This window comes from Micromys minutus (genome assembly GCF_963924665.1).
Source record: "Micromys minutus genome assembly, chromosome: 2".
In the NCBI taxonomy this organism is placed as follows: Eukaryota; Metazoa; Chordata; class Mammalia; order Rodentia; family Muridae; genus Micromys; species Micromys minutus.
This window is the reverse complement of record NC_137971.1, coordinates 86,791,419-86,808,620: the sequence shown is the minus strand read 5'-3', so window position 1 is coordinate 86,808,620 and position 17,202 is coordinate 86,791,419. Positions and strand designations below refer to the sequence as shown.

The 17,202-nt window shown below is 43.3% G+C and overlaps 1 protein-coding gene across 3 annotated transcripts in view; it reads right to left on the bottom strand.

The window, feature by feature from the left end:
• The window catches only part of DENND2B (DENN domain containing 2B), a 150,514-nt gene that overhangs the window by 43,137 nt on the left and 90,175 nt on the right, over positions 1-17,202 (bottom strand). For all 3 annotated transcript variants that reach the window (XM_080912749.1, XM_080912748.1, XM_080912750.1), the window contains one exon: positions 1,485-1,589. In XM_080912749.1, the coding sequence (XP_080768875.1) occupies positions 1,485-1,564 (80 nt within the window). In that variant the 5' untranslated portion in view covers positions 1,565-1,589. The remainder of the gene's footprint in view (positions 1-1,484; positions 1,590-17,202) is intronic.

The window sequence follows — 17,202 nt, the reverse complement described above, 5'->3', positions numbered from 1 at the left end:
ACTGGGATTTAGTTCCTTGCACATGTGAGTTTACAACCGTCAATAACTCTAGTTCCAGGGAATCTAATGTCCTTTCCTGGTTTTGTGTGTACCAGGCATGCATATGGTACAAATACATGTAAGAATAGCATTATAGAGTTAGCAGTGTTTCTTTCACTCCTATAGGCAGTGGCACTTCATGTATAGTGGTGTAAGCATGTAATCCTAGCACTCAGGAGGACCGCACATGCAAGTGTGTTTTGTGCATGAGGGGAGGGTTTGGGGGCTGTATATCAGGACTACAAACATGTGCACACAAACAGAGGAGTAAAACTTCCCATCAGTGTGGTTTGGGCCCAGAAAAGTGGTTCCCAGAAGCAGAATATCTCAGTCACTTAAGAAGAGTTTAGTTCATAGAGTTCTAGAGTTCTTACTGGTCTTGCTGTAAATACTCAAAACTTTTGGCTAAATCCAAAGTTTGTACATACTTAGGAAAACATAACCTACTGAATCCTATGTGATTGGCACAGCCATTAGATTGAACCAGAACCAAGTCTTGTGTACAGTGTGGAGAAACACCGCATGGGGAGTTACAGTAGCCCTATGCTAAGAACTGCTGAATTCCAAATCCCTTCATTTCATCCCCACAGCAACTCCTGACGGCCAGGCACTTTATCACTGAGATTTTACAGATGAGGCAGCAGAGAGTTTGAGAACTCCAGAAAACTCTCAGATCTCTCTGTCTGGTTAAGGAATTTAGAGCTTGTCAGGAACTGGTGGCACATGCCTTTAATCCCAGCATTTAGGAGGCAGAGGCAGGCAGGCAGACCTCTGTGAGTTCAAGGTCAGTCTGGTCTACAGAGTAAGTTCCACTACAGCCAGGGCTACACAGAGAAACCGTGTCTCAAAAGAACAAAAAAACAAAACAAAGTATTCAGAGATTAAATTTGAACACTGTTCTGTAAAGATTCCCAATTCTTTCATTTTTCTATATCTTATATTCTTACCTTTGCAAAGAGGATTAAAGAACAGAAGAGTAGATAGTAGCAGACACTGACTAAGATTCATCCAAGCTGTTTTCTTTGTGGCCAGGCCTAAGTTGTTACAGAACCTAGACTTCTGCTTGGCGCTTATGCTAAGACATGTAACTGCCTACCTACCTCTACCCCAACGTGGTCGGTTTCCGCACAACAGTACAGCCTGGCTTTAAGGTGTCCTCATCTTTTCTAAGCTGCTCATTACTGTCCCATTCTTGGAACGCCATGGCTTTCCAGTACAAGGCAGAACTTGTTTTAATACTTCTAGGTGCCATCCTGAATAGGGAATTTTTATGTGTGTGTTGGACAAGACTTCTGTCTAACTGTCAGCACAAGCTGGGCCCACACAAGCAAACAGGATGACCAACAGTCATCGTAATCATTTATACTCTGGCAGAGACCCTACCTGGGTCCCAGACCATTTGACCAACTCTTGATGCCATCTCCCAGAAGTATGCCTCGACCTACCTGCTCAGCGTCTCCCGAGGGGCCTTAGTGCCTCCGGCTCCATGAGTGATACTGGAGTTCTTGTTGGCAGTCATGGTCATTTCGGCTCTCTGCAAACCCAGAGCCCTGAAAAGAAGACACTCCTGTAAACCACATTTTTCCCACAGACAGCCAGAAGCACTTCCAATATTTTCCAGAGAGGACCACCATGACCAGAAGGATTCCTGTGGCAAGTGGCAAAAACTACTTTCTTACCTCTAGCCTCTCTCTGGTATGGAAGAGTCAGTGAGCTAGCAGATAATTTGTTGCCTCGAAGAAAATTATTTCCATTAAAAGAGGGAGGGAGAATCCACCTCAATTTCCGTCCAACTCTCATTTATGAAGTTTCCCATCATTCTCATCACATTCATAATTTTTACCACATTTTCCTATCTTTTGTCCTATTATTCATGGATAAAATTGAAATATTTTTTTCTTAAAAAAGTTAGCTTTGTTCTAAGCAATAAACCATTGATTCATAAAATTTTTGCTGAGCAACTCTGCCCATAGCAAATCCAGCAAGGAAATAGTTTGTCCTTATGAGCTCACATCCAGTGGGCAGCACAGATAGGAATCACATAGGTACAGCCTGGTCTACAGAGTGAGTTCCAGGACAGCCTGGTCTACACAGAGAAACCTTTGCTCAAAAGACAAAACAAGACAAGAGAATCACATTAGGCTTCCTGTGCTGAATGCTAAGTATACATTATTAACACATTTTTACTTATTCATAAGAGGCTATTCTGATCATGTGACATCTAAAGGGCATCATGCAATTAGGGGAAATAATAATCATGTTTTCCTAATACCCTATATTATATAAAATAACCTAATACCTAATAAAATACACATAAGGTATTTAAATAAACACCCTAAGTTCGATCCCCAGGACACACATAGTGAATGGAGAGAAATGACTTTACAATGAAAGACTCCTCCAAAGAAATCAATACTTCAGGGACTTTTGCTGGAAAGATGGCTCATCAGGTAAGGATGCTTACCACCAAGCCTAATGAATTGAGTTGTAACCCTGAGACCCATATAGTAGAAGGAGAGAACTAGCTCCAAAAGATTATTCTCTGACTATATATAATCCAAAGTGAGCATATACCTACACTCACAAACAACTGATCAATGAAATAAAAAAAGAGTTAAGAAATGAAACTGATCCTCGCTTTCATCCTTTAGAAAGCCGAGAAAAATACTGTTGAAGGAAAATAACTTTGTAAATGTCTAACGCAACACTAGAGAAGATGAGAAGCCACTGGTGTGCCTTATACATACTGGCTCAGGTTGAGACACTCTCTATTGGCAGCCCAGGACCCTGTGATGTGCTTGCACACTGCTCTGTGCAAACAGGAAAGGAAGAAGAAAGAGGCTGCCTCAGAAGCCCTGTCAGGCCAGGGTCCTCAGGAAGCTCAGCGGTGAAGGAATCAACTTGCCCTGCTTCTTCCAGGGTAGGCCTTCACGGAAGGGGCAGATGTGTGGAAAGACTAGAAACTGAATTATATTAGAAAATGATGGAAGACATGTTTCTTTCCCTATGAATCTCTACTGTTGGGAGATACGGCTCCACTGCTCTGGAATGCTATTCTGTCATTGCAGCATGAACAGAGAGACAACCAATGAGAAGGAAAAATGAAACTAACCCTGAAATTTGGGTGAAATAAAAAAGAAAAAAAAATCCTGTAACAAAGAGAGAAGCAGGTCCAAGCTCTATTCTTTTCTTTTTTTTTTTTAAAGATACATTTTCTGAACTATGCATGCGTACATGCATGTTGTGGTGGGACACATGTGCCATGAGTACATGTAGAGGTTGAAGGACAACATGAAAACACTGTTCTCTCCTTCTGCCATGTGCATCTATGGAATCAAAGAAGTCAAATAGCACTGGCAGCAAGCACCTTAACCCACTGAGCCATCTTGCCGGCCCTCCTCTACACTGTTAGCTGGATACCCCAGCTAGTTGGGTTAAGGAGAAAAATGTACTTAGTGAAAATGCCCAACAGAAGCTGGTTTGGTGTTGCAAGGTTCATCCATAAATGGCAAAGCCCAGGCAGAAACAAACATATTTGGAAAAGGAAATTCTTCAATTAGCATCCACTACCAATCACCAGTTTCTCAAAAACCTAGCTCCAATAAGCCAGACAACTATGTGAAGAGTTTTGAGTCAGAGAAACAACACAGTAAAGCACTGCAGAAATGTTCTAGGCACATAAAGACCAGTGGGAATACACCTGACACAGTCAGAAAACTGTACCAACCCAGTCAGGAAAATGCATGGCCACTGGTTGTGTGAACATGCTCATTTGAGTCCGAGGCAGGTTTTCTCAACAAAACAGCAATGATTACAGTACTCTCTTTCCCCAGACACACAGATGTGTAACAAAAGGCTTTTCTTCCAGATTATGCTTCCCGCTCTGCCCCATCCCTGAGCCTGAGTCACTGTTCACATCCCCTGGGATTGCCCTTCAGTTCATTTTACCTACGCCACGCACTGTGCAAATACCTAAGATATAAAAATGCTAAGATGCTCCTGCCTTGGCAGAGTTGTCAAGGGAGTAAAGTTGGTAAGACTTTGACGTGAGAAAGGCCTCTCTCTAGGCTGGCAAGTTTTATTATCAACCTGTCTCAAGCTAGGGTCATTTTGGAAGAGGAAACATCAATTGAGAAAATGTTCCTATCAGCTTGGCCTATGGACAAACCAGATGCATTTTCTCGATCAGTAATTGATGTGGGAGGGTATAGCTTTATGGGCAGTGCCATTTCTAGGCTGGTGGCTGTGGGTACTGTCAGAAAACAGACTGACGTGGAAGCCACGGGAACAAGACACAGGAGCAAGCCAGTTAGCAGCACTCCACCATGGTCTCTCATCAGCTCCCGTCTTAAGGTTCTTGCCCCGCTTGAGTCCCCCTGGCAGCCTCATTAAACTGTGACATACAAGGGTAAGCAAAATAAGACCTCTCCTCCCTAAGTTGCTTTTCGTCACAGGGTTTCATCACAGCAACAGAAACCCTAACTAAACCTCATAAGCCTTAATTTGTTTGTTATACACAGGAAACAAACCTCAAGGGGGAAAAAACGGGATGTGTTTACTAGGATACATGCTGCTAGATTTCTTCTGCAATTATAATAGCTAAAGCTATAAGCATTTCACATATATGAAGCTATTTAATCCTTTAGACATCCCTGTGAAGTAGGTACCACTATTTTTATTATTATTTACACTTTATAAAAGACACTACGATACTGATCAAGAAACAAGCTACCAAAGTCATACAGCTAGAAAGTGGAAGTCAGGAATGGGGCCTATGTGACCTATACTGGGCTCCAGCTCCAAGCCAGGGCTCCATTTTGCCTCTAGTGATCTTTAAGTCACTGCTTACCGCTCTATGCGGTAGGATTAATATAGTTTTATACTGCCAAAGTAAGTGAGTCCCAAATAACTAGACCTCTCTGTTTTTCTGTTCTCTTTAAGAATGCTGAGGGGCTATTGAATAAGCCTGCAGGGTCCTCAGTTGCATCTCCACCACCTAAATGGGAATCTGCAGAATGGGACCAGGAAACTGTATTCCTAATAAGCATTTTAGGCTAGTAATATATATCTTACATGTGAAAACTAGTGTCATAAAACATGATGAGATCTTAGAAAGATCTGAGGAGGGTGGAGAGACAGTTAAGAGCGCTGACTGTTCTTCCAGAGGTCCTGAGCTCAATTCCCAGCAACCACATGGTGGCTCACAACCATCTGTAATGGGATCCAACACCCTTTTCTGGTGTGTCTCAAGACAGATACAGTATACTCATATACATGAAATAAATAAATAATTCTTTTTAAAAAAAAGATCTGAGGTCACTACTCACCCTTCTTAAGCATTTGCTCAGCTGTAATCAAATAAAAACTGAACAATGATTTCCTCCTCCAGAACCCATAGCCTTTTCTGAAGTAGAAACTTAAGGGTTCTTTGGAAAGTCAGTCGGATGGTACTTCGCTGGGGCAAAGGAATGTTGTGTTAAGGTGAACACAGGTGTCAAAGGCAGACTCATGAAGGATGGATGTTTCACTGAAGCAAACACAGGACAGAGAACGTTCGGCTAAAGCAAGCACATGAAACGACACATGCGAAAATATTCTTTGCTAACAACATACATGTATTGGTCTGTCTTACACTGTGTAGTTGAGCTGCACTTGTCTGGACGACATAGAGAGAAATGCACCAAAGAACTTCTAATGCTGTGCTGCAGTTTGTTGCTGTTTTCAAGGACTTGGGCTGATTGGATGCACATGCCGAGGCAAGCGCTGTACTGAGGCAAGGTTCCTGGATCTTCACTTCCCAGAGAGAGGCACAGCTGAGAATGTCTCCTGGTGCTCTTAATGCCCCCTCCTGCTGACTTGAGCAGATGCTGAGGCCTGGCTGTCTCTGCTAGGTCATGTTACCATCATTACTAACCTGATTCTATGGAACTGGGCTGCTGGTGTATCTGTGAGGTTTTGCAGGTGAATTGAGCTGCTGCTGCCTGCTGTGAACTAAACTGCTGATTTTCAGACAACACAGATGGGAGTTGCTCCAAAGAACCTTTCTAAACAGGTCCACTTCCCCCATATTCTTTTTTTCCCACTACCTCTGGTGGGTGGTGGGTTACAAGAAAGGTTGAGAACCATCATTAAAAATAAGATTTGAGGGCTAGAGAGATGGCTCAGAGGTTAAGAGCTCTGACTGCTCTTCCAGAGGTCCTGAGTTCAATTCCCAGCAACCATATGGTGGCTCACAACCATCTGTAATGGGATCTGGTGCCCTCTTCTGATCTGCAGGCATACATGCAGACAGAACACTGTATACATAATGAATAAATAAATCTTAAAAAATACATAAACAAAGTTAAGGAATGTGAAGTTCCTGCCTCTTTAAAAAAATAAGATTTGAAAAAACTAAAGTTGCATTTTCCCACCCTGAAGAGAACCTCTGGCCCTCAACAGAGGGACACAAGGCAACTGGGTTTCTTGCAAGCACCAGCCACACCCCATCTAACGGTCTCCTCAGCCAACAACTGTGCATCTTTTACTTCAAAACAATGCTTCCTGCCATCCACCCAAGCAGCTAGACATTTCTTTCCTTGCTTTGTCTCCACTTCCAAACTCTTGGGGAAAGGAGCTTGTACTGGCAAACACAGATAGACTTATGGCCCACAAGAGCAAAGCTCAGTTTCATCCAGACTCCCTTTACTTTTAAATAACTCGAATTAGTTGTCAAGAACTAATCTGAAGCTAAGTTTCAATAAAAACTGAGGTTCTAACTTCTCTTGAAAATTAGAATATCTGCCAGAACAATTAGCATTCTGTGTAGCTGGCCAGCTGGGTGACGGAGGCCCGTCTAAACTATTCTCCGTGTCAGTGCAGACACCCCCAGGCTCTGCCTTTACCTGGCCAGCCTTTCCAGCCAGGTGATTGTACGGCGCTGGCACTAAGAAGGTGGGCCACAGCACAAGCCATAGAAAGCTTCCTTGACGGTGGGACATAAGTGGTATAGGGAGAGTCAAAGGAAGCTGCACAGCACTGCCTCCTGGCTGCTTGAAATCCCAGACTTCTGGAAGGCTCCTGCTTTTGCTCAGCTTGGCCTTCAACAGGTAACACAATTTAACCTGATCCACAAACCAAGAGGAATCTCAAAAGTTCAAGAGGGAGCTAGTAAGATAACTTCGTAGGTAACTGCACTTGCTCTCCAGACCTGATGACCTGTGTTCAATCCCTGGAACCCACAAAAGATGGAGAAGAAAACTGATTCCTGAAAGTTATCATCTGGCTTCCACACATAAGTCATCACACAGGCACACACACACACCATACCTGTACATGTACACTAATGAGTATATGATGTTGATGATGATGATCTCTGAGGGGAGAACTTTCTCAGGGATGCTCAGCCTCTGAGAACAAACAAAAATCCCCTGTGTTCCCCACTAGGTTAATGTTCCCTTGGTATCTTTCTGCAGATATAGTTGTACATGCAGCATGACTTGCAGACCCCTGAGAATGATGAGGAAAAGAGGTGAGCATGTGAGGCAGAGCCACATGGTGCTAGAACTGCCACTAACAGGAAACAGGAATTGCCTTTTCTTCTTACTAGTAAGAAGACACCTAACAAAGAGAAGAGATAGTTCAGTGGGTCAAATGCTTGCCACATAAGCATGAGGACCTGATCCTGAAGCCCCAGTACGTATGTAAAAGCTAGGTACAGTGGCACACAGCTGGAATCCTGATGCCAAGGAGGCAGTGACAAGAGGATCCCTGGCAATTGCTGGCCAACCAGTCTAGTCAATCATCAAGCCCCAGGTTCAGTGTGAAACCCTGACTCGGAAAATCAAGATGGAGAGCTGCTGAGAAAACCACTCAGCTTTGACTTCTGGCTCTATTTTAAATATAAATATATTTATGTGTATATATATACACACACACACACAAATAAAAATTTAAAAAGACATGTAACAAAGAAAGCTTCTAAGCAGTGAGAGAAGTTTTGCTGACACCTCCACTTCTCTAATGCCACACTATCAGTTTGTGTAAGGGTTACAGCTTAAGAAGCAGCCCAAAGGGACAGAAAAGATGGCAAAGAAACCTGAGCTCTCACAAGTGGCAAAAGAACTTGGTTACAGCCAAGACACAGGTCAGTCACCAGACAATGTGACAGGGTTTGACCCCAGAGCCTACCTGCCCACTCATCATGGTCACAAAACAACTATTCTGCCTTCTGCATTCTCTTAACAACTATTTCCTAATCCACAGGTCCTGTCCAAAGACACAGAGGAACAGTCCAGTGGCCCAAGGAGGACCTAAGCCTTTCACAGTTTTCCTAAGACTTCTAGCAATTTAACAGTGGAATTCCTGCTGAGCATGCCTTTAATCCCCAGCACTTAAATTAAGGCAGAGGCAGGCTGGTCTCTGAGCTTGCAGCCTGCCTGATCTACAGAGAGTTCCAAGACAGCCAGGGCTATACAGAGAAACACTGTCTTGAAAGACCAGACCAAACCAACCAAACACTGAATTTCTTTTGGAAGAGGCTTAACACACAGCCGAACCAGGATGAGCCTTTGCTCTATGGGACTCGACTCTCAGCACTTCAAGTCTTTTGGATCTTCATATAGCCAGCCATTCAGGAGGCAAGGACAATCCCTTAGAAAGATGCTTAGCACATCCTTTCCTGTCTTCTTTCCCAGTGAACCCTCTGCTGGGTTCTGAAAAGATAAAGAGAATCCTGGGGACCTGAAAAACCCATCTGGCCTTATCCTGACTTCCTGGAGCCTGAATCTTCAGCCATGCCGCCTTCTGCCAATCTAGACTCAGGGAAGGTCAACATCAGGATGGGTCTTTGGCTGTGCTAGGCCTAGAAACGAACAAGGGAAGAGGGAGTGCGTTGGTATCCAGGATGACTGGGAGGCCACAAAACACTCAAGAAAAGGCATCAGGAAAGATTTCTCAAAACTGAAACAACCCCTTCCAAACCAAGGCCCGCTCCTCCTTCACTGTTCACGCACCTGTGCTTGCATCTCTCCCAAAGTGCAGAGAGCCCACCAAGATGGAAAAGGTCCAGGGCTTGTTGGCTAGAAGACTAAAGGACTGCCAGGGGTTTTTACCGGATCCAAGGGGGCTGAGAAACAGCTACAGGAAAGGATATGTTGTTCTCGTTGAATGAGGAGGAAAGACTCTTCCCAGTCCACTCCCACATCACCCCCATTACACTGACATTTTAGATATCAACTGATTTTCAACCCCCTCCCCTCAAGATCACTCTTTTTCACAGATTCTGTAGATTTTTTAAGCTGAAGTTTAACACTTCCCAAAAGCTTGAACTGGGCTGAGTAATCATGAGGCAATTCTAGGTCAAAAGGAATCTGTTTGGGGCCAAGATAGTTTCAAACCCCTCCACACAGCTGTTGCTGCCAGTCTGGACACTCAGCCTCTCGCCCAGCAGCTTTGCCCAGCACCAGCAAGACAACTGAGCCCGCACTGTCTGGTGGCTTGTCACCACTTTGGAAAAGAAAACAGAATGAAGGCTTGTACTGCTCTGAGGCTCCAACCACTGCCTCCCCTCACTTGGGCAATCAAGACAGTGATGCAGAGGCCACAGTCCTAATCTAAGGCAGTGTCTTTCCTAGGGCAGCCACATCAGACTACAGAAAATGCCATTCCTTGTCTATGCCAGGAATGCTGATGCCTCTACGCTTTAATTGAGCCAAGTCTTTCTTTCTGGCCTGTCCTCTGCCCACATTCTTTCTTAAATAGCCAGGCCAGATGTCAGTTTCTTTCTGGAGCCTTTCCTGCCCCGAGGTCCTGACCTCATACTCACCCTTCCCATGCTCTCCCGTCTAGTTGAGCTTAAGCTGACTGATGGTGGTAAGTGGCCTCCCCTGCCTTGGAAAAGCATCAGAATCCCCATTATGCCTGTGACCTCATTTCAGTTACCCTTTCCCTCCTATTTTCTCCCTCCAGTCACACTGTGTCCTTCTTGTGTCCTCAAGCATGCCCAGTACATTCCTACGGTCAGACCTTCACAGCTTTGCTAACTATATCACTCTCCAGCAAGCCTGTTCTCCCCACTCCTTCAAGTCTTTGGTTAGACGCCATCTACACAGAATTAAAGCCTTTCCATGACCTGCTACCCACCAGCACTCTGCTTTGTCTTTTCTAGATTCCTCTATAGCATTTATCATTGTCCTACATACTCATTTTTATAGACATGAAATCCCACGACCCCAGGCTTTTATTTATTTTCTGTTTTTGTTTACCACTCCTTCCTCCAGTGTCTAGAACAGTTCTTAGCAAATGTTTTTAAAGGAACTGCTGGGTTCTATTGCTTCAGTGTGACTATGCTCGAATAAAGTAGGCAGCTTCGGGTTCCATGACTCATGTCCATCTCTTAGAGTAGGACACCTATTCCAGCTTTCCAAGGAAGTATATTTACCTATCTGCACCAATCAGACCTATAAAGATCATTCACAGGGGCCCAAGCTTTCTGAACACCTCACATGCTGCTCACAGGGGAGGATCTGCTCAGGAACTCAAGCACACTTGCTTTTAACAAAGACTTTCCAACTCCGAAGTGCACCGGACATTCTGCTGAGCGTCCTTTCTAATGTCAAGGGTTTGAACACAGTCCTCCATGCAGCACGTTGCTCTCAGCCTGCAGAAGACCCTGCACATGGGGAAGAGCTTCACGCTTATCAAAAGGAAGCACAGGCTGGGAAATGCTGTAGGAGAAGTAGGGAAAGGAATGAAGGCATGGAAGCCTTCCACTGCGCCCTACTTAAGCCTCTAAATGTGTCTTTTCAATTCCTGTACAATGCTCTGCTTCCTGCCCTTGAGTTCCTCATCCTGCCTGAAACAGGCAAGTAAAAAAGGTAAGGCTGTGACAGAGTGCTTCAGGAAATAGGTGTAGGAAGAATTACAAAGGGAAGAACCAGGACAAACAGAAGCCAAGGAGACATTGGAGGAAGCATAGAATTCTTAAATGAGCAAGAGTGAGAGCCACAATAGGAAACACTGACAAGTTAGACTGCATTAAATAAGAACTCTGGTCATTTAAAAGCTGGTCATTTTTCCATTTAGAGAGTGGAAAAAAAACCCAAATGTGTATGTGTATTCATCAAATAATTTATATTTAGGCTATATAAAGAACTCCAACAAATCAACTAAAACATAAAAAAAAAAAAAAAAAAAAGACAAACAGGACAAAGTGGAAACAAACAAAAACACCTAGCCCAGATGTTTCACCATAGATTACATACAACTGGCTAGGAGATATATGAAAAGGTAGCCAATTTCATTAATCACCAAGGAATGCAAGTTACAATCACAATGTAATGTGATCAACATACTATACTCATGAGCAAGAATGCAATAAAATGCTTGCACATGTGCATGTGTAAGCTCATGCACAAACACATGACCACTGTCAGAAGAACAGAAAGTAAATTATGGTATATTGCATAATGGAATACTATATGGCAATGAGAATACATAATGTATAGTTACACACAATATGAATACATGTTTGAAATATTGTTTATAGAAAGATACCTAGAGTATATCCTGTATAATTATATATGTGGAAAATAGAAAAACAGCCTAATAAATTTATGCTGGGGCACACTGGGCAGTGGTGGGACAGGCCTTTAAGCCCAGCAGAGACAGGTGGATCTCTGTAAGTTCAAGGCCAGCCTAGTCTAAAGAGCAAAGTTCCAGAACAGCCAAAGCTACACAGAGTAACCCTGTCTAGAAAAACAAACAAAATGACGACAACAGCAACAATTGTGCTGGGTCTAGAGAGAGAGCTCAGCGGCTAAAAGTGTCTGTTGTTTTTGCAGAGGACCTAGGTTTAGTTCTCAGTACCCACATGGAATCACATAGCCACCTGTAACTAGTTCTAGGGCGTTGATACCTTCATTTTGCCTCTACCAGCATTACCTGGTAAACAAGCAGAAAAAGCACTCAACATACACAAATGTGAACACTGAAAAAAAAAAAATCTATGCTATTAGAAGTTAGGATATTGGTGGTACCAATGGGTTATGACGCTACAGGAAAAACTAAGGAGGCAGCTCTGGGTATTGGTAATATATTGTTTCCAAACCAGTTTTGGTTGCATGGGTTCATTTGTAAAAATCTTTTGGACCTGGTTACATATAATGTCATTTCTATATCATATTTCAGTAAAAAAAAATTTTTTTTTTTGCATAGCAAACAAAGCACAGAGCTCAGCAACTCTGGAACATTATTTCCAGAGCAGCATTATCAAGAAATAATAAACAGCCTGATGACTGAATGAGATCCTGTCACAGAATAGGTCTAGTGATGAATAGGTATCTTTGTTGCTGTTACTGTTCCTTTTGTTTGTTTCGAGACAGGGTAGCTATATAGCTTTGGCTGTCCTGGAACTCACCCTGTAGATCAGGCTGACCTCAAACTCAGAGATCCTCTTGCCTCTGCCTTCCAGGTGCTGGGATTAAGGGTGTGAGCTAGTGGTAATAAAGAAGGTATTTCAAACTGCAGGTTTTTTGTAGATACTAAAGCTCGACTTTAGCTTAGGTTTGGGTGAACAACTTTAGCTCCCTAAATCTTGAAGGCATAAAAGGAAAGTGCATCAGTGTAGCCATAGTCCGCTGGTTCTATGCATGTATTTAATTCATTTAATCTCTGTAACTCCGTAAGAGGTAGCTATCATTGTTTTTACTGTATTATAGACAAAATAACTAGGTAGGGTTCAAAGGCAATAATGTCCTTTGAACTTCACTGTAAACAGCAGAATCAGAGTCTAGAAAGGTGAAGTAAGCTCTGTAATTGGTAATGAGCCATGTTAGGCCTCTATTGTCTATTTGTCCTGTGGCAGGAAACCACCCTCTACCACCTCATACACACCCTGCAGGCAAGCTCTACTGAGGTGCTGGCAACAGATTTAATGCCTTGCCCTTGAATTCTTGGTGTTATAACAGTGTTTTTCTTTAACCTATCTAGTTTAGAGGGCCTTCAATCAATACAAAAAAATCAATTGACAGGTACTCATCATTTTTCCTCAACTAGGAGCCAAATATCTCACAAACACAGACTCTGGTCAAAGCAGGCAGTCCTTCTGGAGCTGAAAAAGAAGATAAAAGGAGTCTGTCCACCTATCTGCCCAACTTCTGAATGCAGATGCTACTCAGTAGCTACAAGTCTTACATTCTCAAACTGAATGCTGAGGTACTCCAAAACAACCTGGCAAACTCGGAGGAGTACTGCCACACATGATAAATTTGGAAAAGAAATCCTGAACATCTGTTAGACACCACACAAGTCTGAACATCGACTGCACTACATTCTTTGCAATGATGTCATGTCTTTGTGAAGCTGGTTTTCAACAGTTGCTATGATAAAAAGCAAGTACAAAGAGAGAAGCATGGAACAGGAAATGTGGGTGGCAATGTTGAATCCAGCATAGCCCATTGTAAGCAACTAGTTATTTAAGAATGAAATAAACATTTTTTCCCTCAATTTATGTAGTTTTTTTCCTAGACAGCTACTCACTTTGTTAGAATGAATATATAGCAAAACAAAATTGTTTAAACTTAAATGTTTAATAAGTGAAACCTAGCTAGTTCTTTGGGCTAGTGGGTACTATAAAAAAAGTTACCGAAACACTAACACCCATGAACTAAGGAAATTTGGGGTTCTCTGTAGCAGGTGTTTCTAGGTCTCAGTGTTAAGGAACCATGAAGGAGTTCCTGGACAAGCCTCAACCTGCCTCAGAAGCGGCGGGCAGCAAAACCCAGGTCTACAGGCAGTATGTTCCAAATATGGAACAGCCAGCCCTACAGCCTCAAGAAAACTGGCTGTACCCAGGGCCCATGCACCTCTGCCTCAGGCTCAACCCAGGCTCCCAAGCGGCCTTCTAAACCCCATCCCTGAATAGCTCTAATCAGGACATATCATAAATAAAACCCAAACACAGCCCAGAGGCCAATCAACCAGCAGGAGACTACACACTCAGATGTGGGCATTGCTTTGGTCATAAGCCAACCCATGAATCCATAGAGATAGGGTACAGTGAGAACCAAAGAGAGGACAGTCAGGATTTTTGGGTAAAGATTAGCATAAAAATGACCCTTTACTGGGATGCAGCTACACATTCCTTTCCATCCTTACCCCAAATAGAAGTCCTTCCTCACTGACATCACAGATGTTGATATAATACGCAACTGCTGTGACGTCACATCACAGGATTCAACGTGTCATTCTGGGTTTGGGGGAACGGGGGACTGGAGTAGAGAATGTGACAGAAGACAAGAATAGAATAGTTATACTGGAATTTAATTTTCCATGCTAATTTCCCTAGGAATGAAAAGCAATTACTCAGAAAGGAAAAGGCAGGCCCCAGGCAGCAAGTCTGGATTTAGGGATGGCTGAAGCCCAACGAAAAAACTGAACAGCCAATTAAAACATTATGAAATATGTGTGTGTGGGGGGGTGGTATGTGTTGGTGGGAGGGGGGTTCTTTTTTAGCAGCTGTTGCACAGTTCCTGAGTGTGAACTTTGTGGATGACGCTTTTTCCATGTCAACGGGTTGCATATGTCTGGATACCAACTGGGTGTAAGGACAAGTGGACAACAGCAGGTGAACTATCCTAGGACCCTCTCTTTCCACCATCCTCTCCCTGGGTGGGGAAAGCAGAGAAAAGCGGAAACATGGGAGCGTCCCTGGAAATCAATGTTTGGGACATTTCATTGTGTTGTGGGCTCCACACTGGCAGAGGGGCAGGCTTTATTTGTTTGGGCTGCATCCTACAGATAGTGACCAGGATGGAAAGAGGACTGGGGCCCATCACAGGGGAAATGACTAAAGGAACCAAGAATGTTACCCTGGAGAAGAGGAGGCCCGGATGCGGAAGGGTAGTAACTGCCTTGAGAATTCAGATAGGACCTGTGCAGAAGGGATCCCACACACCTTCTATGTTTGCCATCGGGGTCTCAGACAATAACAAGACACAGAAGCTACAAAGGAAAACCTCATATCCCTAGATTCCACAGACTATAGCTCTGCTTTAGTGCCTTATTTCTCAGTTACAAACTGTACTTTTGGGGATAAGGATCAGGCTGTCTATTATGCACCTCAGAATTTAGAATAAAACAGCATGTAACAAGTATCAATTAATACAAACCAAAGAAATGAATAAACGAAGTGATAGCAACAGTTTGTGCAGGCTTTTGAGGTTTTTCTTTTTCTTTTTTTACAAGAACTCTGTGAGTTTTTTAAAGGTTAATTTGATTTTTATTTTGTGTATACAGGTGCCTTTTTGCTGGTGTGTATGTTTGTGCACCACCACACACGTATAGCTCCTATGTCTCTGCTTTTCTCTTTCTCTGCACCTAGGAAGTAGATGATGGGAAGAGAAGGCCTGGCATTTGTCAGACAGAGTCTTGACAGTTGGTTCATCCTGGGATCGAAAGGCAATGCAGAAGGCGGCCCTGGAGGCCCAGTGGTGATGCTGCACACCTGTAATCCCAGCACTTGTGAGGTAGAGGCTCGTAAGCCTCTATGAGTTTGGAGTCAGCCTGGTCTACAGAGTGAGTTCCAGAACAGTCAAGGCTACACAGAGAAACCCTGTCTTGAAAACCAAAAGTAAGTAAGTAAGTAAGTAAGTAAATAAATAAATAAAAATTAAAGACATTATATTTCTTGGATGTAGCATTACAGACAGTAGTAAACCACCACTGGGGTGCTGGAATAGACCCCAGATCCTCTGTAAAAGCAACTTTTGACAGCTCAGTCATTTCTCTAGCCCCTCCATCAATCAATCAATCACCCTCATCATCACCACTACCCAACCATACTGTTTTTTAACCCACACTTTTACTATAACCTATGACTCAAACTGCCTTCTGCTCGACCAAACATCCATGTGACGAAGTTGGTGGAAAGAGGCAGGTTTACTCGAAGCTGCTCTGAAGAAGACACTGTCTGTCTGGAATTCCAAGGAGCACAGAGGAGGCACAGTGAAGCAAAGGGCAGGAAGCTGGCATGCAGAGCAAAGCGTTTGCTGTGTGGAGGGAGATGTGTCTTCTCCCCTCTTCTCTGGAGGAAAAGGCATGTAGCAGGGCTTCAAACTCCTGTAGCCAGACCTCTGAGCTCTAAGGAAGGCTTTCTTAGAAAGGGGAAGGTAAGCAAGGGGGCAGTTTCAGGCAGTTTCAGGAGAATCCCTGCTACACTAGCATGTGCCCCGTCCTCAGATTTTCTGGGAACACACAATGAAGGAAGATAAAGACTAGTCTGTCCCCATCCCTGCTGCAGACTGGCAAAGGTGGTACCAAATGTCCCTTCTACTAAAAATCCTTTGATTCTCACAGTGAACTAAGGAAACTTAAACTGAGAGAAATAAGAACACCCTCCCACAAGCCCTGAAGATGCAGACCTAGCTCTGACTTTCTAGTCAGCTGAGGCAGCAACAAAAAAGCCAAAGCACAAAAATGAGCCTACAAACACTCGGTCAGGTGACAAGGCACTGCAGCCATCCTGCGCCTCTTAAAGAACCTAAATATTTCCCATCATTCTAAAAGCCATCTGAATGACAGCCTAACTGCTATGGAGCCAATTTTTAAGAATTAAAAAACAGAAATTCAGTTCCCCATAGTCCTGAAAGACAGATAGTATCTCAGTGTTGGGACTGTCAGGTTGGTGAGGGCTTGCTTTCTGTGGAGAGAGACTTTACAGAGAATTTTTCAAAGAAATAATCTCAGCTTGCACTAGAACCATCAGCCTGGCTGCAATTGCTGAGCCTAAGTCTGGCAGAAAGAAATACAACACTAACAAATACAGCAATAACGTGGTGCTCAGTGCCCTGCACATTTATTCAAATATATCTTCAAAATATGGCCTTCTGAAATTACTGTTTAAAAACTGCCCTCAGAGATTTTGGAACCTTATCAGAATTCTCCCAGAAGGAAAAAGCTGCATCTTTCTTTTACAGGTGACAATTCATTCCTAGCTAAATGACAACACACACACACACAAACTTGAGAAAACCGTGTTAGGCTAAAGTACGCAATAACCATCAGATACAATGCAGAATTCCAAAGAGGAGACATAGTATATCATCACCAATCTCCACACCTTAGGGTACAGTAACCAGATATTCACCTTCTAGCTACAGAGCTGCTTAGATATCTGTTAAAACA